Below are 24,878 nucleotides of genomic sequence, written 5' to 3'. Positions count from 1 at the left end.
TTGTATTACGATGCCCCCTCTCACAAGCGGCTCCATAGCTCAGCTGGTTAGAGCGTCGTGCTAATAACGCGAAGGTCGTGAGTTCGATCCTCTCTGGAGCCATCCAAGCGCTTTTTTCTTGGTGAGGGACATTCTTTTTCGTGAAATGTCCATATTTACTTATATGAGGATCTTACACAACACGTTGTAAGGGCGACTATCTATCGTGTGCAGGGAATCCCCACCGGGGGAACTTCCACTGTTCTCTGGTCACAGCAGAAGCAGATAATTAGACGGAAATGGTATGATTGTTTAGACGGCCGCTCTACATATCAAAAGCACTGTAAACAATAATTTCACAGATTTGCGCAACGCGTAATAAACAACAACATTAATTCGTCATCTAATAATAAGACATTGATTAAATTTCGACGACGGGAAAGACGACGGAACACAGTTCCCTTTCTATGCACAAATTACCTTTTCCAACAGGTCACGGTCGAACGTAACGGAAGAAACCTGCCAGTTCAAATTCCTTCGCCCGTCAGCCCGGTTCAGAATGCTGCGCAATTTGCACAACATTGACGAACGAGTCCGTGTGTTTTGTACACAACACATCCAGCTTGCTTCTTCATTGCGCATGGGATCTTTCGTGTCAAGATCGTGGCTCGAAAGAGAGCGTCGTGTATGTTTTTGGTTTAGAACGGACACCACAATTACTGCGTCATGGGGCTCGTGGTTGATAAGCATACGTATTTAGCGCATTAGTTTAACCTCCCTCTTTACAACCGTTCTATGGCCTATGTTCACTGACCTACTGCAACAAGAACATGTGCCGTTTAGTGGCGGATGCATAACAACGGCGCCTAGACGCACTTCCGCTCCAAATCATGTGACGCGCTTCGCTTCCTTAATGCTTGTGTGCGCATGTTTCGTGATATGACAGCCTATCAATGCTGCTGCTTCTGGTTGCCGCAATTTCGCAGCGCATCATGCTGGAAAAAGAGAAAGCAAATGATAGTGAATAATAGTTAGTTAATTATTTTTCTTGCAAGTTTCACTTTATTTCCTCGATTAGTTGTCTAATTACCATGATCAAGTGTATTTTGCTTCTGACCGACTATTAGTATTATTTTGAAACTGTTCATTATTACTTCCATTACTGTTCCATTACTTCGTTTTGTTTTGTTTGTTTTTTTTTTTTCATTTATACTTTATGCTTTTGTTGCATCGCCAAATCATGTTCATGGTTTTCTTTATATTACCTATTATTTAAAGAAATTATAATACATGTACAATGTCTTCGCGTTGTTTCGCGCACGTGAAAGGAAAGCACGTAAGGTTTTTGGGACGTTATTTTAACATTTTTTTTCATAACAAAATAGAGCAAGGGAGGAAAATCTATAAAATAACCCTTTTCTTCTTACGAACGTGTTTCGTTTCCTTTGCCATTTACTTTACATACTATAGAGACATATCGTGATGCACTTTGGTGCATTCTCTCTTGCACATTGTAAGAGGACAAACGACTAAAGCTTAATGCAGAAAATTCTACCAGTTTGCTTGCTTCAGACACTAGCTTCAGTTTTGGAGCTGACACAACAAACGATCCTCACCACGACGACTAGTCCTTTATCCTCGTTTTCGTGCGATTGAAAGCTACGCATCTTTACGAGGAGTATGGTTTTGCTCAATGTTTTATATGAAACATTCAACCCTTAACCAACACGAAAAGTACAACGGAAAGATGCTTGATGGTTTCCCCCGTTTATTTCCCTAATATCAAAGGCGCCGCTGCACATACGAAACGTCACTACGTCCCACCCGTTGCATTGGTGGATTGTGCAGTCTATTACAGCGACCACGAAACAATACTTCATCGCGTACTGGATTAGCTTGCTGTTCCACTAGTGTTAGGAGTTGGTTTTGTGTATGTGAGTTTTACATCTTTCCATTAGATACGGTTAGGCATAATGCATGAATGTTTTCCGGTCGCAGTGCAACACAAGGGAAGGTATTGGTTGGTTTGCTGTATTTACTTGGTTAACTATCTACTAGTATCAATTCATAATATTGTTTTCCGTTTACGTTGTTGTTCCATCATAGTGACTCCGTTTTGGCTATTTGGGCTTTACAGTAATTGCTGTGAAGAACTGTTAAAGGACACCTTTTTTACTTCAACCTTTTCTCCCGTTCGATCGCTTGCATTGTTTGGTACTGTGTTCATTGACAAATCAGTATTTTGTGGGTGTTTTCGTTTTGCCTTTTTGCAACTTGACTTGTTTTCCTTTCACTGCACAAGGGAAATAATGTTTCGAAAGGTAGATAGCATATGGATAGGTTAAGTATTGTTTTGTCTTTTGAGAGATGCATTGATGAAAAGCGCCATAAAAGCAACGTAAACAAGTAAATGCTCGGGCCAAACAGCAAGCAATTAGCGTCCAATAGTGTTTTAGAGTAGTATGTTAGTCCTAAAAATGTAATGCAAAACGAAAAGTTTGAGCATTGAATGACGGTATGTCGCTAACGAGTTTTAAATTATGTTTTTACTTTACACACTGGTCAGTAGCAGCAGGTCGAATTTTAAAGAGTTGAAGAAGAAGTTAGATTCCCATTAAAAGCTTCAACGTGCTTTAGAAAACACTAGCAACGTAAAAAAATCACATTTTAAAGCTGCAAACGCCACTAAAATCGGTTTGCCATATTTGTGTGTTATACTTCCATCTACTTTCTAATATGCTTTAACGGCCTGAACATGTTGAGCGATTTTGCGTTTTTTTTGCTTCCTTTCTGTTTGTTTGTTTAATGATCGGTAAATAGTTGCTTTTCAAACATCTACAGTGTAGCAAGCACAAAGGCATTACACTTTGTTATTTTTTTTACTTTCTTTTTTATACCACAAGCGTTTCACAATTTTTTTTTCACATTTGCTATGAATTAGTTTTATTTTCAATGTCTTTTTTGTTTTGTTTTTGGAGTATTGTAACCGTCGTAAGGTTATTTATATATGTGTTTTTTTGCTTTCTTGTGCTTTTCCATTATTATGCAAAAATAATTGCGTTAAATAGAGCTAAATGAAGCGTGTTTTAATCGTTGTGTAGTGTGTGATAGAGTGTACGTAGGAATATTTCACTTGACAACGGAAGGGCAACGAAAAGTTTGCTTCCGATTCTGAACATAAGGCATGATGTTCGAATACGAACATGAGTTAAACAAAAGAAGAAAAAAACATTCTAATCTCCACAGAATGGCCCATAAGTGACAATAAACACCTATTTTTTAACTTTCTATTACGAGCGTTTGTTAGCACTCGGCATCGTAACCGAGCACTCACACGATGCGCTCCAGCACATGCAGTATGGTCAGAATAAGTTTTTAAAACACAACATTATAATTTAAACATTGTACATAAAGCGCGCCTAAGCGCACCGTCTGCATGTTCGATAACGAGCAAATGCGACTATATGGATGTTCAAAAGCAATCGCATAGCAAATAAACATTTATAAAATCACTAGCCGCCGGATAAACTTTGCTACCAAGTGAACAAGCCTGCTAGCCAATATCTGGGTTACTAAATGCATGTCGATCTTCAACAGTTCAGGAGATAGAACATCATGATATCTCATTAACTGTGTCTTATCACCAAGAAGATATCTTCAAAAGTGTTTCTTTGTATTGATTTCCCAAAAAATATTTTGCAAACACTATTTGATAAGAAAATTATATCTATCTCCACCTCGCTACCTTGCGTCCGCTGTCTGTTTGGCATTCTCGTTTGCATTTTTGTTTCATTTCATTGTTGCTACTACTTTGACAAAATGATCGACTGTGACTGTATCTATCTTACGACTACATTGGTGTAACGCTACGTTTACAAAGTTACATATAAATTGCATTCTTTTTCACTATCTTCCGCTCACTATTATTTTTCCTCCTCTTTCAATGTGCTGGCATTCCTGCAGTTGCTTCATTAAGCATTTCATTAGTGGAGGATATATATATATATATATACTTTCCATTTTGATATACGCGCACGACGGTAGTGACATTTTGATTTTCCCTCACAAAACCCAACACCGCACTCTGGAACCAGCGAGAGGGTAACGACGTGATGAGATGCTTCCATGATGTGCCAATTTGCGCAATCGGGTTTCTTTTACAATGAAGTATAATAGTATTCGAAAATTAGGACATGTAAAACAAAATACAATAATCTATACAGAATGTTTAGAATGTATGCGCAACAAGTGAACCTCGGCTTCGATCACATCATATGATCGCGGTAACCACATCCCGCTTTAGCGATGCTTATCTCTGTGTATAAATAGTGAAACTTATCCTTTGTACAACTTAACCGGAACTTAACGATACGCGGTATTTTTTCATTGCTCCCTCGTTGCGCCTTAATACAACCTATAATATAATCTCGAATATAAATGTCTTCTTCTATAAGCGATCATCAGAGGAGCGATTATCACGTCCCTTGATTAAACCAATGTTTTCCACCGCAGCAATTGTGCTATCTTTGCATTCCCAAAATAAATACACCGAATATCAGGCTAGATCGCAAAAAAACCCGTCTTTGTTGCACCGATTGCAGTCCTCCTGCGATTGGCGCGATCCTTCCATTCATCCCATTCCACTCACCCGTTGATGCGATTTGATCGCATTCAACCACTAAGCACTCGCACAGTTTCATCTGAGCTATGACAATGACCGGGATGGTTTTCGACGTTCGCTTGGAATGATCGCCCTATCGGAAGAGGCGCTACACCTTGTTTCACTTTTTCTTGCCCCCGCCCGCCGCAACGCTCTCCTGATGTCATGCGGACGTTTCGTTCGTTTCCTGCCAGCCCTCACTATCGTCGTCGCTTTCGGACGATTCCGACTCGGACAGCTCGATGGCGACACGGCGGGCCAAAATTGAGGCCACATCGTGCAGGCCCTTGTTGCGATCGTTTTCCTTCGCTTCGTGATTTTGTTTCTCTACCTTGCGCAGTTTGATACCTGTGGAAGCAGAACGCATAACATATAAAGAAGATTAGATAAATGCGCGGTCAGTAATGCCATGTATTTTAATGTTTTGTATAGTAAACATACCGTCTCGAATGGCCTTCATCAAATCGCTGCGCGGATCATCGTAGGTTATCTTCTCTTGCGGAGGAATCTTCTTCAGTTGGTGCATTTTCGGCATGTTGTATAGATCACCGTTTGCCATTGGTGCCTTCGTAGGGCTTAACGGACCGTCCAGCATTGGCGGTGGTGGTGGTGGAGGCGGTGGAGCCACATTTGGTGGTGATTGTTTGGGTGATAGCTATGGGAGGAGGATAAGCATGGAAATATGAATAACATGCAAGAAAAACAGATAACATACAACAAATAAAGAAATCTATTTTGGAGGAAAAGTTAGATAGCCAGAATGCTAAATAAATTATTAAATGATTCATTGCATTCGATAAATTACAAATGCATCCCTGAGAGTGTAGAATATTTTAGACACTCAAACAATTATTGGTTGCTCAAGCATACAGTAATGGGACTGACGGGACTGGGTGATGTGCCTATCGAGATCCTCAATCTTAGAGTCTTGTACAGGCGGAAAACATGAATATCGTTAAGCAACACGCTTATGAGAGATGTCTCTCAATAAAACCAAATTCTAGTGTTTTACAAACAATCGGTTGAAAATTGAATATGACAAAAACACACGAATGAGAGTCAGGGTATATTCTTAGTTGACACGATAGGACTCCCTGCAGACGAGCAGACACAAACCGATCCAGTTATTCGGAACATAATTGTCCCACACAACGACTTACCTACCCAAACGAAAAGTAATCAATCGGAAGAAGACGGGGAAAGCAGACGTACGAAGACGGAACTATTAAAGAGAGCTTTGGACTGTAATGTGAGACCTCATTAGCTTAGCACCGGAAGCAAAAAATGGAAGCAAAGCTTTACGACTGCCAGCGATGATAACTGTCCACTGAATGGATGCCCTGAGTCACGGGGGGGATAGACACGACACACTTACCTGTTCCGGTATCGGTGGCGGTGGCGGCAGATCGTTCATCGACATCTGGTTCAGCTGCATGTTGAGATTGTTCAGATTGTTTATCTGCTGATTTAGTTGATCCAGCGCAAGCTGATTCTGGTCCATCATCGACTTCACGACAACGTGCTGGTGTTGATGTTGCTGGTGCTGTTGCTGCTGCTGCGAACCGGTCATGCCCAGCTGCGGCGATCCCGCCCGTGAACCGGATCGGATCAACAGCATCTTGGCAGCAACGCCCGTTCCACCGTTGCTCATACCGTGCGGTGGTGATTGCAAACCCTCCGGTATCGGTGGTGGCGGTGGTAAATTATCGCGCCCGGTCGACAGGCTTCGGCTGCGCGTCGGTGTGTTCGCGTTCGAGGCATTCGGTGTACCACCGCCACTGCCGGACGATGGCGGGGCTGGTGGTGGCTGTGATGGGCGCGATTTCGACCGCGAAGGCGTACCGGGTGCGTACAAACTTTCCTGCGACATCTGGTTCGCCCCGGATCCGTATATCGATGGATTACCGTACTGGTCGTAGATTGGCTGCTGCTGCTGGTATACACCGCCAGCCTGCTGATGCTGTAACTGGTTGGCCATCTGCTGAAGGTGGTAGCCACCGCCCGGTGACGGTGGCGCATAACCACCACCGTCAACCATTTCGTGCGGTTGCTGATAGCTTCGCCGGAGCTCGATGGAGTTGGGCCGTGCGGCACCACCGCTGCTACTACCTCCCATCGCGGACGATGAACGTGAATCGTAGATCATGCTACCGCCGGGACCTCCCGCCATAGCACTGTTGTAAATTGCCTCCTCCTGCGAACCGATGATCGCATTCGGCGTGCGGTAGATGACATTATTTGGCATCAGCGTTTCGCCATGGCCGATGGCACGCTGGCGTTGCTTTTCGCGTGTGTTGTGCGGGGCACGTGGTCGCTTCTTCTGTCGCCCGCCACCATCAGCGCCACCCTCTGCTCTCGGTTTGTGGACCTTCTTTCCACGGTCGTGCATAACCCGTTCCGTATCTTTCAGCATCTCCTGTCGCCACAGCTCGAAGAAGTAGTTCGGATCGGTGTAGAACTTCAAACCATCTTTACCATCATCTCGGTAACAGTTCAGCTTATCCAGTGGCGGTGGTTTATCGCAAGTCTAATCAAGAACGGGGAGGAAAAAAGCATAGCGTTAGTTTGAATGTTTACTGTCGATGTATATAATGAGCTCATTAAATCACGCACCTTATACACCTCCAGCATTGCCGATGGCATCGTCGCCCGGGAGAAGATCTGCTGGTCGAACATTGTGGCACTTTTGAAAGCCTTCTTCATCTGTATGTCTTGCAGCGATACCTCCTCAACGGTGCTGTCCAGCTGGGTGACCTTTATCGCGAGACGATCAATACGCGCCTGCAACGAGTTGGCTCGTTCGGCCAGCCCGCCCGCATCACGGGCCAGCTCGCCGAACAGATCCTCCGCATGTTTCGACAGTGATGATAACTGACGGACGATATTGGTGAGTGTCGTGTTGGTTACCGTCTCTAGCTCGGCCGGTAGCTCCTCGCGCACGTACACTGACCGTGCCACGAACACCGGCTGCACGAGGCGTTTTGGGAGCGGCATCCTGTGTGTTTGTCCAGTATCGTACGCACGGTGTATTCAATTAACTACCGCACTTCTCGATTGTTAGTTTAACTGCACCACTGAAGGTGATCGTGTTGTGCTTTCAGTAGGGCCAACGTACGTGGCGTGCTATATTACCGCCGTCAACACCGGGAGTTGAAGTTCCCGAGGTATTTTTTTAATGATGCTCTCTCCTCTTCCCTTTTCTGCTCAGGAAGAGTTTGTAATGAGATTTCCACCGCCGGATGTGTTGATGATTGGATCACGCTCTGCCCTACATATTCCTACGCACGTGCAGTTTGCTACATACCGAACCTGAAAAAAAGGCAAGAAAGCAAAATAGAACGCAGAAAATTATCACAAAATGATCGATCAAGTACGGTATTGGAAGTGAAAATCTTTCTTCGAGTGAAATCGAACGCTCGATGTACATTGAGTGTGTGTGCTCTCGCTGATGTCTAACTTATATGGGTAATTAGTTATCCGGTCCCGTACGTTTGACGTTTATCGAGCGGCTCCCCGGACGTTGCTGATCGTGCTCGACGATCATCAACTAGGCGAGAGTCGGTAGAAACATGGTGATGGTGGGATGTGCGTGCATTGTTGCAGCATAAACGAACGTTATCTAGGTCTCCCTTCACCTCACGCTGCTTACTTTCGTACATTATATTAAAGCTCCGTCCCGACTCCACTTGGGGAAGGGAAGTGGGTGATTATGCTAATTGAATACCGGCCCCGCATATCGGTGCTTCATTTTTATTCTCCCATCCACAGATCAGCTGTTTAATCATATCGCAAAAAAGGGGAGCATGGTAGACTTGGCGTTTATCTCGCGACAGGGTGTGATGCATGCAAATCACTGCCGGGCGTTGTTCGTCCGCTCTGCAGAGCCATAGTCATCAGTGTAACAAACGCGTCGCACTTCAACGTCGCACACCGAATCGGTTCAATCATACAATGCGGGACAACATCACGCATTGGTGAAGAGTGAAGAAGGAACTAAAACCTATTCGCTTGTACGTCCCTGCTTTTGCTTTATCTCCGCTTTCACACAAGCATAATGTACGAAACGGTAATGCAAGATAAATGAAATAACGAAGTACGAACGAGACGAATATGAGATGATGACCGTAAACGGTTATTTTTCAATTTAAATGGCCACGTATGCTGCCAGCGTACTTTTCGCTTGGTGAAGCCGGACCGCCGCCGGCATCACGTTGATACATACGGGAACATGTGGAACCGTTTAGTAGGGGTAGGATTTTCTCTGATATTTCCTACGCGGGATACTTTTATGTGACAGAAAATCCAATTGAAAATGACAACTCCTACTGTGACAGATAATTGTGAAGTTTGTTGCTAAAAATAAATCTTAATTCAATCCGGATTGAAACCAGATGTGTTAAAACGATCAAACCCCGTGGAAAAAAACCTTAAAACTGTTTTAAAACATTTTCCTTTTCCCAAATATAATTTTTTTCTTGATAAATAAGCGTAATTCCTGAGGCCGATGAAAGAAAAACGCATGAAAGACCCAACTAACTATTGAGATTTTTTTTCTTAAAGATAATATTACTACCACCTTTCACACACACCATGTGGTTCGAAAAGAAACCTTCCCCTGCTTCAAAACAACATCCACTACATGGCTCAATGAAAATGGGGGAAACGCCTCTATCGTTGCAGCTTTATCTTTTGCGCCGACCGATAACTTGGAATGCGAGCAAAATGTGTGTTCCGTTAAGTAGGTTGCCCGGTGCGGAATGCTCGTTTCTGTTCGCGACAACAACTGCCGCTACGACGACGACGACCACGGCGCGACGGCGTGTTTATGCTGCGGCGAGCAAACGTGAGCGAAGAAAGCACATGACGCGCTGGGACTCTGGGGTCGCGAAAGGCACGTGATTAGAGTGAAACCCCTGCTGGCCACCAGTGGGGACCGCCGATCGTGGTGTTTCGTGTGTCCACAACGCCTCGCTTCGTAGCACGCCCAGAGGTAGCGCTTCGCATCTCGTCCGCAGATTATTGTGGCATACCAACAGAAAACCCTCACAGCACTACGGGCGCTACTGCGAAAGCAATCAAACCGCGTCAAGCAGCGCAGGGAAACTGTTTTCATTTCGGTTGGTTCCCTCATCGAACTTCGGAGCAACCGCGCACTGGTGTGCCGCCGTGGGCTTTGCAATGGAATCTGCGGAACGCAAACCGTATCTTAATATGCGGGATAGTTGGTAGGATGGCGAGATTAAGAAGTTGACGGAGACAAGATCATTTTCGGGAACGTGGAACGAGATAAGAGAGATAACTTGCGCACGGGAATTATGGCTTACTGGGGGTTTTCTAGTTTAACTGATAAAATTGACGTCATTGCTAGCTCAAGTTGTTGTACTGGAATGTGCTAAGGTTGATCTGAATAGTTCCTCAGTTCCTATAATTCTTGCAAGTTGACAAGGGTAAAGGTGGCTGTTGAGGCAATTGCGAACAGAAACGATTTCAGTTTTCAAAAATTTCAAGAGCTGGGAAAGATTGCCGGTTCTACCTCGAAACATTCTAGTTCAACTTACATATAACCCAGAAATGGCTAAAACTTGGCCAATTTAACGCAAAAGTTCTGTAAATCTAAACTCAACCAAATTTAAACTGAACTCAACTCAAAAATGGCTATAACTATAACTTATAATTCTACAACGGAATCTGATGTACATCGATTCAGATTAATGTTCTTTTCTGCTCTACTGCTTTAGTCAACACTATAAACATAAAATATTATTATCTCCATAGAATACAACTGAAATCGTGCAAAGATTAGAGATTGAAATCGAGCAAAAATCGAGCAAATTAAATCAAGAATTTTTTTTTCTTCACTGGCGGCACACAACAAACAAACCTCAGGCGATCTCCTCTCTCTCTAAAGCCTGTTAATTTCTGACTTTATGAGGATGGATTGGGTGTGAAGACCGTTACCATCATGCCATCGTCCCACCCGTCCAAATCAAGGCTTTAAGACATAATAAATACAATAATCATGTCTGAAGCGGAGACAACTGTTACGGGGAACATTAATAATAAGCGCACTTGTAATTGAATACATTAAAGGTTATAGTTGTTGTAATGAATTCATTGCCACTTGGAAATAAAACTGATTTACATAAGCATATTTCCTTTCCATTCGCTGCCTGGATACACAAGCGAATGTCTTGTTTTGGATGGATGGCTGTAAATTACCTCATCGTAATGCATCTTTAACACCTTTTTTCTTCTAACACAGTTGCACCTTACCAGGTTCCTTACCGGCTAAGTGTATCTTAGCTGGATTTGCTATTTTTTTTCTTTCAATTCTTCACTCCATCCAGTGTACATCTCATCATCTTCTCGCCGGTGATGTCATAAAGCTGTTTAATTGTTTGCATATTTACACATTCGTACTCCGTTCACGGGATGAGTGAGAGAGAGCCGATCGGGCACTTCAAGGTACTATTAGCCTTCTCCTTCCGAAAAAAACCCACCCAATGCACTTGGCGATGATCGCGCTGATCAGTAGTCAAACTAGCGAGCCGCGACCCGTCTATTCAACGGGGGCCCCCGCACGATTCGAAAAGCATTCCTCATCTTTCATCATAACGACCGAGAGCTGGGCTTGGAAGGGCTATTAAAATGATACTCTCCAGTGAACACAGCGGCCTCTTATGCACACACATACACACAACAGTACCATTGGCACCGTTTGCCGACCGCGCTTTGTGTGCCGTCGGTGAGCCGTTTGGGGAAAACAAAATCGCACCGCTCCGCTATGCCGTTTCTGGCCCGTCTGGGTGTGCTCGCGCGTAGTAAATCAACGGAACTGTGCGCAAAATACTTGAAAACTCGCCGGCCCGAGGTAGGAACACTTTCTTTCAATAGCCGCCGCCGTATGTGTTGTGCCGGCTGTGGTTCGTTTCCGTTCGTGCCTTGGAATCCAAGTTAAAAGGAAGTGGAAAGATCGTTAAAAGGGTACACTAGGGGTCTAACCCCGCTAGGAGCTTCTCGCTGTTTGCTAGTTGCATCGAGACTTTTATGACTTCTCGGTGTAACTGCTCATTTCGCCTGCAGCAGCCTGGGACGACGATAGGAGGAATTCGTTTATCTTATCTACTTTGTTCTAGACGCTGCTGAGATTTAGCAGTCGGTTGGCAGCTAAGAACGGTTTAGCTGTATCAACACAACGCACACCCTATAAAATTTCAAACTTAATAGTGGCCATTTCCGACAAGCATACCTCCAAATACCAACATTTAATGCATCAGCTTCAATGGAGGCGATTAGCTGTAAAGTGATTATTAAAAGTTGTTAATATGCATTCGGTAAGTGAATGATCATTAATTTATTTTATGAGGCGTACGCTATTTTGAAAGATGTAAAACAATAACAATAGTGCTATTTTAAAGTACGAATTTCCCACATAACACAACAAATCAATCGTTAACAATAATTCGATAAAACTTTACGACTTTATTCGATGCAGTATTATTCATAACAGCTGGTAGTTTAAGCGTGAACGATGCAACCAAACATGCCCGAAGAAATATAAACGTAAAAAGGGTCTCAAGGTATTACTAAAGTTATATATTAAGCTATCTGTTACAGGTAACTCATTTCAACGTTCGGCATACCTATAAATTATGTTAATGCCTTTAACGTTAAAATGTGCGGAAGACTCACAGTGACACACTAAGTGCCATGTGAAGATGGATCGAATGTGTCTGCAATTCCATTCATCCATAAGCGATAATTGAGCGAATACCCTTGTGCGATCCGATCGCTTGATACGATCTGTGATCGATTCTTCCCTATAACCCAACGCATCCAAAATAATGTTAGCTTTTCCCGCCATGTTGTGTAACCGATGATGACGAATTCTGGAAAGGCATTTTGCTCGCCTCACTTTCACAATAATATCTTACTGCTATCAATCTCCATCGTTCCAACCTTCCCTTCCAGGATTCAGCCATTTGACCCGTGCTCCGATCGACCAAGGGGGAGAAGTAAGCATTACACTCCGCTGCCTATAAATTAAATCAAAACCCATTTGCCGGGGCACATTTCGTTGGGTTTTCTCCCTTTCGGCTGCTGGACGTGGAACTGTGGAATTAGAACGCGTCCGGATCGTGATAGGCAATTGGTGCCAATACCGCTAGCGAAGAAAGGTTCGGATCCCTTTCACTACGAAACGTGGGTCTAAGAGTTTACGAAAGGAGTATCAAACAGGACGGCACAAACTAAGTTGTTCTGCATTTATCCCATGTACCGATCCCGGGCTTACGGCGATTGAAGCCGTGGAAGTACCTCCAGCTCAAATTTGCCATTAAGATGTCTTTTTTGTTAGGCTTTCTCCAATCGGTTTGGATTATTTATGTTCTTTTTTAGGATTATGACGCTCGTACGGGTGGGTATGATCCGATCGCGTTACGTTTCACACCTTGAGCACGGAATTACAATGAAGGCTTTAAATGAAGGGAGTATAATACGGTGACTACACCCCACAACGAAATGTTTCTTTAAACAAATCAACAAGGGTTAGTATTTAATTGAAACAAAGAAAAGCTACATTGAATATGTTACGTTTGAACCGAAGGTAGAGAAGAATAGCTCTTCCCACGTGATCGTACATCATAAGACGATCATGAAAGACGGCCAATACCTCCCAACTAGCTTCCATCCTTCTAGCTTCGCATTTCGCTCTGTAAACACCGGAACATTTAGAGACATCCATAAATCTGAGCCCCTTTTAAGTTTGATGCTAAATTTCTCCAGAACTCTCGACCATTTTGACACGCGAGTAGTTACGTTTGATCGAATGCGATCCGTGCGACATTCAATGTTTGTTTTAGTTTTCATTTGTAATAGAATTTATGGCTGCCGACAGTAAACAATGCATAATGCCGTCGGGATGTGCCTTTTGCCTAAGCAGCTGGAACATAACCAATGTTTACAAAAAGGGGATGTAATTTATTGCTGAATATATTGACCCTTTTCATTTTGAAAGGTCCAAATGTAGAATTTAGCGTTAGGATATGTTTGATTAAAAATGCATCATGTTGTAGCATAGCAAAATATATCAAGCAGCAACTTTAAGGGGATTTTTATAAAGAAAAAACTGAAATCCATTCATGAATACATTAGAACATTTTTTGACAAAACATTAAAATTGATTGACTTTCAAACAAATATCTGAGATATTTTGAAAGAAGCTACTTAAATCTAAAACTTGCTGTAAATGATTTGAACATTATTAATTTATGACAAAATGGCGATATACCCTCCAATCGGGGAGACATATGCCATTAAAAATGGCAGAAGGATTGAAAAGCAGAGTTCGTTGGGTGAGTTTTTAATGCGACTAATCTTTCGTAGAGCTAACTCATCGAGACGAAAGATCGTAGAGCTAATATTTTCTAGATCACTCGTCTGAAGCAAGCACTTTTATCTCTTCCGCACCGTGTTAATGATTTCCTGGTGGATTATGGTCTGTAATATTAATTGCTAGATCATTCAATTAATAACAAGGATTAAGCTATAAAAATAATTTGAACAACAATTATGGTAATACTACAACTCCATAAATGCTTTCGTTAAATCTGTAACTAACCAGTCCAGAACACACAAGTCGAGTTCCCCCAGTTAGACGCAATTCACATACAAATAACGTTTGATTAACACTGGTGACGTAAAAATAGGAGCGATGTTGAGGGGTTCTTCCTTTGCCTACACGCTTATCGCCTGTATCACACGAGAACCGGATGGACATTGACAACACCGACCTTAATAAACAAACAGCAACACACACACAAATGCGGAAGTGGCCGGTTATTTGACGGAAACTTAAAACCCAATCTACGGTACACGCATAAACTCTCATCTGTAACATCGGGACTTCTCACACTCGTCAAACCAAAGGGTTGAATGGAACATTCCATGACCAACATTCCAGTCCTAGTAAAATACTCTCATCCGATGACAACGTTCGCTTGAGCCTGGGGAGGGTCCGGTATACTCCTAACCTGGCACAGGCCACCCGGGGAGCGTGCAGCACGACAATGAAATGCAACACGACCGCGATGTTAGGGTGGAGGTAACCGTAAACCCAAACGCGCGATCAGCACCGGCAACTCAACCTCAAAATGTAAACAAATCGCGGTCTCGCGCCAGTCACCGTCGTTTTTGGTGCCGCACGTTTCGGTCCTCCGTGCTCTGTCATGGGATGCACTTGTTCACCGGTGTGTAGCGGTACCGGATTGAAAGGTTGTGGGAATGAAATAAGGTAATTGAATTTCGAGCTAGAGATTATTTACTTTATGAAATTATTAATTAAAAAACTCTCTCATACTCCACAGCTTAATTTGATTTGAAATCAATTTGACCACGATGCGAATCAAGCAAAATAAAGTCCTCGATTCATGCCAAAAACATTTCACCAACTGAGGATGACTTGCGCAACGCATAATTTAAAGACAGACGTATGTCTTATGCGCTCGCTGCTTAGCGTTGTGGTTGGAAAGTGAATTTAGAGTGAACGGTCCAGCGATTTTCAATGTTAAAGCCAGCACCTGTCTGGTGCATCGGTCCAGATATCGCACGTGCAACAGAAATGGCCACAGAAGCGCATCGTGCACCAACAACCGAGGCTTAGGAATTGCTTTATGAAAGCTCTGATTTCTGACTCATTTAACACAGTCGAAATTATAGAGTACGAAACAGTAATATTTACAGGGCTTATCGTTGTAATATTTACGTTGTTGAACCAGACTGATAAACCCTGTAAATAACAAACATAGAATCCGATATAAAATGCTTTACAATTTATATACCGCTTATTATTTAAAGTTCCACAATTTGTTGAAAATATATCGAAAAAGTAGTATCCGTAATGCTTGCGCCACAGTCAAACGTCCCTTTAAACATCATGTCTACAAGTATATCCAAAAAAGTAAACTTACACACATGCTTTTATAGATGCATCGCTAATGTTTGCTGCATTATAAACCTTTCACACTGCGCCCCAGCCGCAGCCTATTCTCACTCATTCACTGGTGGTGCAGGGTTTATAAATTTGGATCACGCCTTATCTTAAAGGGGGCAAAGCGTGTGAGATATGATGCGCGCCTAAAGTGCACCCAACGCTCTGTGACCTTTCCTTGGCTGATCGAGTTGCTCGAAAGGAGAACTGAGCGGTGTATAAACGTAGGCAAAATTTAAGATGCTCTTCAAGCAAGACCACCCCCATCGAGAACCCTGAAGAAGACACAGCGTACAAAGGGGGGGAGTTTGTGTATCTCCCACGATTTCATCGATCGCCACACCGTAGTGGTTTAGCTTCGTTTGGCGCGTACGATCGAGCGGCATGGTAAATCAATTATTGTATTGTTTCTATTTTAGAACTTCGACCAGTAAAGTTCAGCGCTCCAGTGCCATTTCCAGTCCGTGTGGCAAGTGCATCCGTCCCCATCGTGGCAAAGGGGATGCGACGTCAACATAATTTCATGCATCATTAAGTACCACGCACCACCTTTACCGGCAAGACTCAATCGCTCAATCGCGGCGTCCCGGGGGAAAATGGTGGAAACACGGGGGAAAACTCACACAGGTGTTGCTTGTGTTTCCCTTTGCGTTCGCGTGGTACAAGCTTCAAAATGTCAACGTAAACGCCAGTAGGCACAACACGGCACGGGAAGGACAAACAACATTTCGGTGCATTCGTTTTGCTTCTTTGCGATAAATACAGCAGTAAAAGCAACAAACAAGCGCACTGGGGGTAAGCCGACACCACGTAGCGCATTAGCTTTTAAACCATTACATTTGACAAACTCGGTGTAAAATGGGCAAACTACGGTCAATGAGGATGGTTTTCAAGGTGGTAGTTTTGGTAAAGCGTTAAGGCATTCCCGCGTAAGGATTCAACAAAAAAAAACATATAATTACATTACTCTACACGCGGCTCAATGCCACAGGGGTGCAGCAAGGACTAGGGCTTATCTTTGGGCAACGGAGCTGCATCTTTGCTTACATCGAATTACACACCATCAAGCCACATTTGAAGGAAGTAATCCTATTGTGAAATTTCTTTTCTCCCGCAGTAAGGTTTAAGAGCAGGGAAATTCAATTATCCACTCTAACCGAACACGCTTTCTACTAACACGGAAATACTTGTGCTTGGTTAATGCATCCACCTTCTTACTTTAGAAACGAACGTTTCCATTCATTATTTGTTTCTAATTTTTCCCCCAGCAAGTCATTACCTCATCAAAGGTGAAACAATTAGTGCGGTATGTTGCGAGATCAATTGAAGAGAGCAAAACCGAAGGGCGCCACTTTCTTTTTTCGAACCATGAAGCCCTGGTGCAGCAACGTTTTAAGACACAAATTGCTGCCACTTTCTACTCATTGTACTGAATGTTTTCTGCGCGTACCGAAAGTACATTCGTTAGCAATATTTATACGATAATGTTTGACGTCAATATGGGAAAATAAAATGGTGATTTAAATGTCCTCAAAACAACTGCATGGAAATTAAATTGCGAAAGATAGTAAAGAACGCAATTGTGAAATATGGTAGACTAATCGCACAGCTGATGGCCTTTTACTCATTATAATCTTGTGCATAACCTCGTTTGTACTCCGAGGGTTGATTATCAGCTGACGACGGGTTTGGCAAACGCCACACGGGCCACACGAAAACAGTGTCCGACGAAACAAATGCAACTGGGTGCAATAGCAACAGCATAAAGATATTATTCTGCGGACCTCTGGAATTTCCCGAAGGTCCCGCCGAACCTACTAGGTTCGTTCCGTTCCTTCTGTGTCCCTTCGTTCCGATCCTGGGAGCATAAAAGTTCATAAAGGTTTTTTTTTTGCACGTACATTTTTTATTCGTCTTGCAAAGATTATAACGTTACCGATTACTTCTTTTACTTTTGCTCATAGCTGTAGTGGAATGTAAGCAGCACTCATAGTAACAAGAATGTGCCCACGTTTGAGCAATGATCTTCTGCAAAATGTAGCCAATAACCAATAATGATTAATATGAATTAAAAATTGAGAAACTTTAACAAAACTCTTTAACAAACTCTTTGAGACGAATTTTATAAAGTTATCAGATGTTGTTTGATCTTTCAAATTGCCCTTATTAAGTCCAATACTGTAAATATTCATACACAGACTACACATACGTTTCAGGGAGTGTGTGCAGAGCGTAACGGGGATTGTACCACTCGTGTGCTTCATAAACCCCAACGCAAAGCATTTTTCCTTCGCAGTTAGTAATCTGTCAGCTAAGAAACCATACACAACATGCAGTTCTGAGTGCAGTTTTCACGCTCACCGCCGAAAAGGGGATGATGCATTTGTGCTCACCCTTATACTTCCCCGTACCGTTTGTGTTTTGGTTGCAAGACAAAAGGTTACGGTTAATATTTCATACGTTCCAGCTCATTACACATGCTAACTGTTTCACCTTCAGGAAGCGAAAGGCAATGTAGGAGTTTCTTGCTTTTCTTTCTTTGGTTCGATTTAAAAATGTTTCACGCATCAGACTGACCTTGGTGACATACTGCATGGTGCATTGAACGGTTCTTTTAACTGCGGGCGAGAGTTTACTGTTATTTCGCACAAAGAAGTATGCGGCACTTGTTTCTGCCAACTTGTCGACATTGAATAAAAACGATAAATATTCTACTGAAATAGTGCGGTTGAGAAAATAAACGCTTTCCTCCACTGCCCAAGCTATTCAATGACCTTTATAAGCAGCCAGATTCGATGTTCTGCTTCACATCGTGTGTGGTACAAGTGTCTTTTCTTCGTGCACAACACGCAATCCAGATGTCGGCCTGCATCACGCACTAATGCAAACTTTAGTGACGTTCGGAGCAGATCCGACCATTAAGACATTAACCGAGTGTATCATCATCGTCCGTTAAGCAGCAAGAAAAAAAAGCATAAACAAGAAAATATACAACGAAACAAAATGCACGGGGAAACCTAAATAAACTGGCCACATCGTGTGTCTGGGGACCATATGAGCTGTATCACTCAAACATTCTTTGCCCTCTCACTTCGGTCCGCCGCTCGATCTACCAAACGTCAATGTTGGAATAAAACAAATGATCATGCGGAAGATGCATTTGGGCACGGAGCCCCAGCGGTGACTAGGGAACCATACTGGAATATTTATTTTTGATATCGTTCTTTTGTTTATTTACAAACATTTTTACACAATTCCAATGTGATTTAATGAAGCGATTATCGATGGATATTCAAGTATTGCTTGGATGTTATATCTTGTATCACGTCACTGTCAAACGAATAAATGATTTTCCAAAGCCTTCCAAAGAATCTTTCAAAGTTCAGCAATCTTCTAAGATTCAAAATATTTTTATATCTCCTAACTTTTGCAGCATTAGTAACGGAAGGATCATCAGTCCAGATGACCGCCCCCAAATGGCTACCATTATCGCGATTGTAAAAGCAGTAAGCCATTTTTCTATTTAAAAAAGGTCACGTTATTTTCCCACGGGACACTCGTGTTGTGCCAGAAATTGATTCTTTGCTTTTTCTCACTCGCTTCACCGCTCTCGTGGAAGTGAAATATTTTCCCTCCTATTGTCATTGTCGTTCCCGAGGTGAAGAGATAGGTGTGAACTTTCCACCCGCATGGTAAACACACAACGGCTCCAATTTCTCTCATTACGCTACGAATCTAACCGAAGTCAACGTGTGGCCAAACAGGAAAGAACAATAGAAATTGGATGAATTCCCTTCACCCGCGACATATCTTCGTGTACACACATTGGCTATTTTGTTTTTCTTTTGGGATGTATTTCGACCTTTTTTCATCTGTTGGAAGTTCTATTTTTTGTCCCGATATTTTGTCCAAAATTACTCCAAAAAAGCAACCGTTATATGGTGTACAGTAGACTGCAGATCGGCTGGGTTCCCTTTTACGAAAGTGGCCCGCCACGGCTTAAATGGGAAATGAGGTGTCGCGTTTTTTTTGGCCCCCGCCACACCATTTCGTACGCCATTAATATAGTGTTGGGGCGCTGCTCAAGATCAAGAAAAGCGAAATAATGATCATTGCATGATGAGATTAAGCATTGCGTGAAACGCGTGAATGATTTGTGTGTGTATGTTCGTTTTAGCATTCCCATATGTGCACCACATTTGTGTTTTTTCTTCAGAAAATGCTTCATTAAACACCGTGAAATTGTATACAAGGGGGTTAGGTAAAACAGGAAGGAAATGATAAAATAAGACAAAAGAAGAAAACAATGATTCAAATCATTCCGACTGTTACTGTTGTGGGGTAAGTTCTCGGGCCACGCATCGATCTAAAACCCGTGGGTTCCGAAAATAGTCACGCGAAATAAAACACGCACCAAGTCGGGCAATCCACTTGTCATTTGAGTTCTCTTTTTTTTGTACCAGTGCACTAGACATTTTTGGGGGAAAATTGGGGACCCCGGGTTAAAAATGATGCCACTTCAAACATCCATTGCCGCTGGAGGCTCTTGGGATATACGGGGCGTTAATTAACATCTGCTACAACGATTACTTGAAACAAGCTGAAGTAATATTGTTTTTGACTTGGAATTTTAAAAGTTCATCTGAACCGGTTAGAGAAGGCTTCCGAAATTGAAATATTGAAGGCATTTTAAATGGACCGGCAACTACAGGGAAATGCAATTAAAATATAGTACATGATTCAACGCCCCTTATGACCATATTAAATGTACAACACAAGCTAAAACATGCGATTTTAAAGTTCTCTAAATCTCTCGTAAACAACTGGATAAGCATTATAATTATAAGCTACCCAACTGCAACAGTACGAATCTATTGTTGGTACTACCACACTGGAATTACCTACTCCTTCTTATCAGCAATATGGCGTTTGCTTTTCGCCAGATAAACCATATCTTTCCGATTCGTACAAACCCCTGCGGAACTCAAGCTGCAAGTAGAACTCTTGATAGCAATTTTATCACCAAACTGTCTAAGAAAAAACCTTCACATGGTTGAACTCGGCACGGTGGAACGCACAATTCACATTCTTAATGCAAGATAACACACACACACACACACACACACACATAGCCTGTCCGGTGATATTGTGACTCAGGGCTTGGCCTTCTTGCGCGGCTAGTAGAGAACCTCGCTGATAATGCTCCTGTCTGTACGTTTCAGCTTTTTTGTTTGCTCTCCACAGGGAATAAGCAGTTGGCAGATTATGCACTCGGCCAATCCAGAGCAACACAAAACTCAAAAGGGGAGGATTTTGCCTTGCTCGCGCGCACATGCGAAACTATTTGCACCGTAGACGCCATGTGGCAAAAGCATACGAGCGTAACTTGCGGTGAGGCAATGCAAAAAATAAGATAGTAATGGAGGGTGTTTATTGTATGTGAGATGTGCTGAACGAAATATAGAAAAAAATAGACCTGCAATATAGACCGTCCATTTCCGATCAGCAAAGAGATGCAATATTTTAATACAACTCTTCTCCTTGTGATTGCCGGCCTGCATATTTCTATTGAAACGACTCCCCCTAATTGGAGGTCACCAGATAACCATCTATCCTTGATTTCAATTGTTGAGACCATTACAAACCAGACAGCTACAACGCAGTTGACCAGTTCTGTTTAAGAAATCATGATCTTTTCCCTTGTACATGGTTTGCCTTTAATGTTTTTTTTCGATTTGTGCACGAAAATTTAATACACACACTTCCAAGTTAAAAACATCCATTCCAAGGTATAAAAATTTAAAGGCATTTGGAATATTATCTTCTTTGAAGGGTACTATTATTCTCCAGGCAATCCCGCTTTAGTATTTCTACAACTCCATTAAGTCGCCCACCACACCTAGTAGTTCCGAACGCGAAAAGGGAAATTACTATACTGCGTAAAAAAAACGAGGGTGGGTGTTTCCATTTTGGGTGCAACCGATTCGTGGCCTACAAATGTCGGGCTGCGGCGTGCCACGAGCTCTGCCTACGTACGGTGAGGCTTCTTTTCACCTTTTGCCATCGTTAAAGACTTCCTGCCTAAAGTCGTTCTTGTAGTGTAAAGTATTTGCGCTTTGCGGCTTAAATATTGGGGGGATGCTCTGTTCAACATTTGGCTCCATTTCCGGCAGCAGTGTTTGCAGTGGAGCAATGTTTTTTTTTGTGTGTATTTCCTAAGCTAAACGAAGTTCTGCACATTTGTCGAATACCTACAAAGCAATACAAATATTGTAAAAATTAGTCATATTATTATCGCTTATTCCGAGTAAGGTTCATAACTACAATGTTAAATGATGAGCTTACTCTTTCGGAATGTTACCCATAACGAGAGGCCTACTAACGTACAGTGCCAAGCAAAGGTTCTTGACATTCCTTACAGTAGCACATTAAAATTCTTCACGCATGCCAGCGGTTGACTCACAGCCGGAAGAGGACAACTCCGCTATTGATAAACCAAGAGTCCAACCCAAGCGAGTATCTGAAGCTGAGAAATCCAGACATAAGTTCTTCAATCGAAAACTCCCCGATACTTACATGTTTCCATCGTCCACAGTTACGTTGGGCGTTGCTCTTCTTTGAAAGAAATTCTGGAACTCAAGGATACTTCGGGACTCTTGATCGGCGGCGTTGGGAATGTATCGATGGCAAAATTATGGGCATGCACAGTACTTCACTGGCGGCCCGGAATCAACTAATTTTTCTTTTTTTTAAGAACAAACGCACACACACACACGAGTACACTTTTTGCGAGACAATCGCACCACCTGTCAAAACGCCCGGCTTTGACGTTTTGTGTTTCGATTTCTCTCTCTACACCAATTGATAAGCCAAGACTAGTAGGCCGGAATTCACTTTTCGTTTTCTGCCGGCCTCCAATCGACTCCGTACTCTTGCTACGCCTGAAACATCCAAATATGGCTTTGAGATGCTGTTTCCTTTCCCTTTTTACAGACCCACTTTCGCAAGACGGGTTGGAGTGTAGAGTTGGGAGTTGGTGGTGTTTTGGGGAAAGAAACTGATTTCCGGTTTTCCGGTTGAGCCACAATTAAAAACAGAACTCACTTGCACCTTTGCTTCGCACAGCGCTCCGCCGGCGATGTTGTTTGGAGTGATGTGTCGATTTTTCTTCACTCGCTCTTTCCTATTATACACAAACCTGGGAATAAATTATGATATAGGATGCACACATTCACACTAGGCACATACCACGTTGAATATACATGGCATAAATGGTAACACCAACAACAGAAAGATTGATAATGTAGGCAATCGGCACGGGACCTCCGTTGCTGTTGTTGATGCTAGTAGTATTGTTGTTCTGGCGTGTTGCTACGGAGCTGTCATTGCTTTTTGCCAGGCAATGATAATATTTTCCTTCCTCACGCTCACACCAGGAACCCGTTTTTCCGCTGTGCTTTTCCTTCCTCGCAAAGCCTCCTTCGATTGCGTGCGCAATAACTTCACTTCTCTGTCAATACTCTGGCTGGTGAAGCGAGTTGGGCCACCCAGCGGTATTCAATCGAGATGAAAAAAACAGCACGTCACCGGAAGCTACTCACAGCATAATCTTGCTTTGAATGCATGATGTTCACACCGCAGCGGCAGGAAATTGGGACGAATCCGCGCATACTCTACGCCCAATTTGGCACCTCGATGACGACACATACAGAGACACACGGGACAGCAACACCCACCGCAGCACACATTCACCACGAGATCACGGCAAGCCGGATTTCGCTGTTGCTGCAACTGCACGTCGTCGGCGGTATGATTCACAGGGGCGCGCGTACAGTTCCAGCGGAAACGCGAGACCTTTACGCTGCCAGCGAAACATGCGTAATGCTCGAATGCACCGACTGGACACAACAAATGCTGTATCTGGTCGGAAGGTATCGTGGAGGTGCGTTATATTACACGCGATATTCCTTCAGACAGCCCATCTAGTAAAGAAAACGCCACCATCAACACCATTCGCTGCCCCGTGGACACACACACTGCACAATATAGAAGAGGGAGGGATCGCTATTCTTACCGACTACACATCAAACCACCATCGTCCGCAAACGCACGCACGGGATTTACGGGGCTCTGGTTCGTTCGACGGCTAATTTGCAATATCACTTCGATTGCGCATCAGCCAGCGATGCTGACGGTGACGAAATTGCTTTCTTCAAAAAACTTATTAACCAACGGGGACAAAAGAGATACGCACCCGATGCGACCTCCTCTGAGTGATTTTCCTTTTTCTTTTCTTTTTTGCTCTAAAGTCATCGTTTTCTCCCTCTCTTCTTGTGATTCGCGTGTAGTGATGTGTCTACCGTAGATGGAACAGTTAATCCGGCTGGAACCGTTCCGACCAAATGGTGTATTAATCCGTTCCACTTTAAATCGAAAATTGAACGTTTATGTCATATTTCAATGAAATGGATAAATATAATCGAAGATATCATTTTAAATAACTCCAGTTTTTTTCTACTACGTTTCTGGATATAAAGTTAACAGAAAGAGCACCATCCGAGAAGAAGGGAATTATTCATGGAGTAAATTTGTATGGCCATCTCTATTTTTGACAGGCTGCATGACATTTGGTGCATGCGTATCAGGTTAGCTCATTTCACATTTTGCTTGACAGTACGGGCGCACCAACAGCTTTTTAAATTCACAGATTTGATTTTTGCTTTCTCAAAACATACCATACTTTTAATTTTGTTTGAAAATAGTTAATTACGATCAGTTTTGTATTTAATTAAATGATTTTATTGAAAGAATTTGGCTCATGGCGATCGTTGAACTGAAACGTCACCCAACGAAATAATTTTGACAGCAATGCTTCTACCGGCACACGCAGTGATCTTTTAATCTAGTAAACCGCTATAGTGTGGAAACAGAAGCAACACATGTTTAGCCTAGTGGTCAACGAGAACAAAAGAGTTTTTTTTTCCTGAAACGCTTCGAAAGGTTTCCGAAACCGTACGAAAGGATCTAGAACATTTTCCTGGGAACGCAGAGTAGCGGCTAGGAGATATAGATTAAAAGAGAGCCAACTGGAGGTGATTAGCCAATAACGGTAGTAAGTTGAGATTATCTTTCACGTTGACCGTCAACCACCAACTCAACGTTAATCATCATCAACTCTCTCCTATAGGTGTTATATCCTAGCGAACAGCATCCTCATCACAGCAGTGTGTAGGACGTTTGGAGAATTCGAGG

The 24,878-nt window shown here is 42.8% G+C and overlaps 1 protein-coding gene and 1 non-coding gene across 6 annotated transcripts; one reads left to right on the top strand and one right to left on the bottom strand.

Moving 5' to 3' along the window:
- Nucleotides 1-28: 28 nt before the first annotated feature.
- On the top strand, nt 29-102 carry Trnai-aau (transfer RNA isoleucine (anticodon AAU)). The gene has a single exon. It is a non-coding gene; the product is annotated as a tRNA-Ile (tRNA).
- Nucleotides 103-1,035: 933 nt separating this feature from the next.
- Nucleotides 1,036-23,940, bottom strand: LOC128300565 (actin-binding protein WASF3). 5 transcript variants are annotated; one of them, XM_053036671.1, is made up of 7 exons: nt 23,701-23,940; nt 22,731-22,824; nt 22,203-22,567; nt 7,253-7,948; nt 6,015-7,166; nt 5,081-5,294; nt 1,036-4,987 (listed from the first exon to the last, which is right to left on the bottom strand). In XM_053036671.1, exons 4-7 carry the CDS (start codon nt 7,631-7,633, stop codon nt 4,803-4,805), a joined length of 1,932 nt encoding a protein of 643 aa, XP_052892631.1. In that variant the 5' UTR covers nt 7,634-7,948; nt 22,203-22,567; nt 22,731-22,824; nt 23,701-23,940; the 3' UTR covers nt 1,036-4,802. The 5 variants fall into 5 exon arrangements, with proteins under 5 accessions (XP_052892631.1, XP_052892632.1, XP_052892629.1 ...); XM_053036672.1 differs by lacking the exon at nt 22,731-22,824; XM_053036669.1 differs by having other exon boundaries at nt 22,203-22,824; nt 23,881-23,916.
- Nucleotides 23,941-24,878: the final 938 nt, after the last annotated feature.

Source organism: Anopheles moucheti, chromosome 3 (assembly GCF_943734755.1).
Source record: "Anopheles moucheti chromosome 3, idAnoMoucSN_F20_07, whole genome shotgun sequence".
NCBI classification, from domain to species: domain Eukaryota; kingdom Metazoa; phylum Arthropoda; class Insecta; order Diptera; family Culicidae; genus Anopheles; species Anopheles moucheti.
Note: the sequence above shows the minus strand (reverse complement) of the source record. Positions and strands in the feature narration are given on the sequence as shown.

What these genes read in the sequence shown, in the direction of transcription:
- LOC128300565 (XM_053036671.1), bottom strand. Translation starts at nt 7,633, where the DNA reads ATGCCGCTCCCAAAACGCCTCGTGCAGCCGGTGTTCGTGGCACGGTCA. An exon ending in CGCCACCGATACCGGAACAG is followed by an intron (nt 5,295 to 6,014) that starts GTAAGTGTGTCG and finishes CTCCTCCCATAG; the next exon opens with CTATCACCCAAACAATCACC. An exon ending in GATGAAGGCCATTCGAGACG is followed by an intron (nt 4,988 to 5,080) that starts GTATGTTTACTA and finishes CTGCTTCCACAG; the next exon opens with GTATCAAACTGCGCAAGGTA.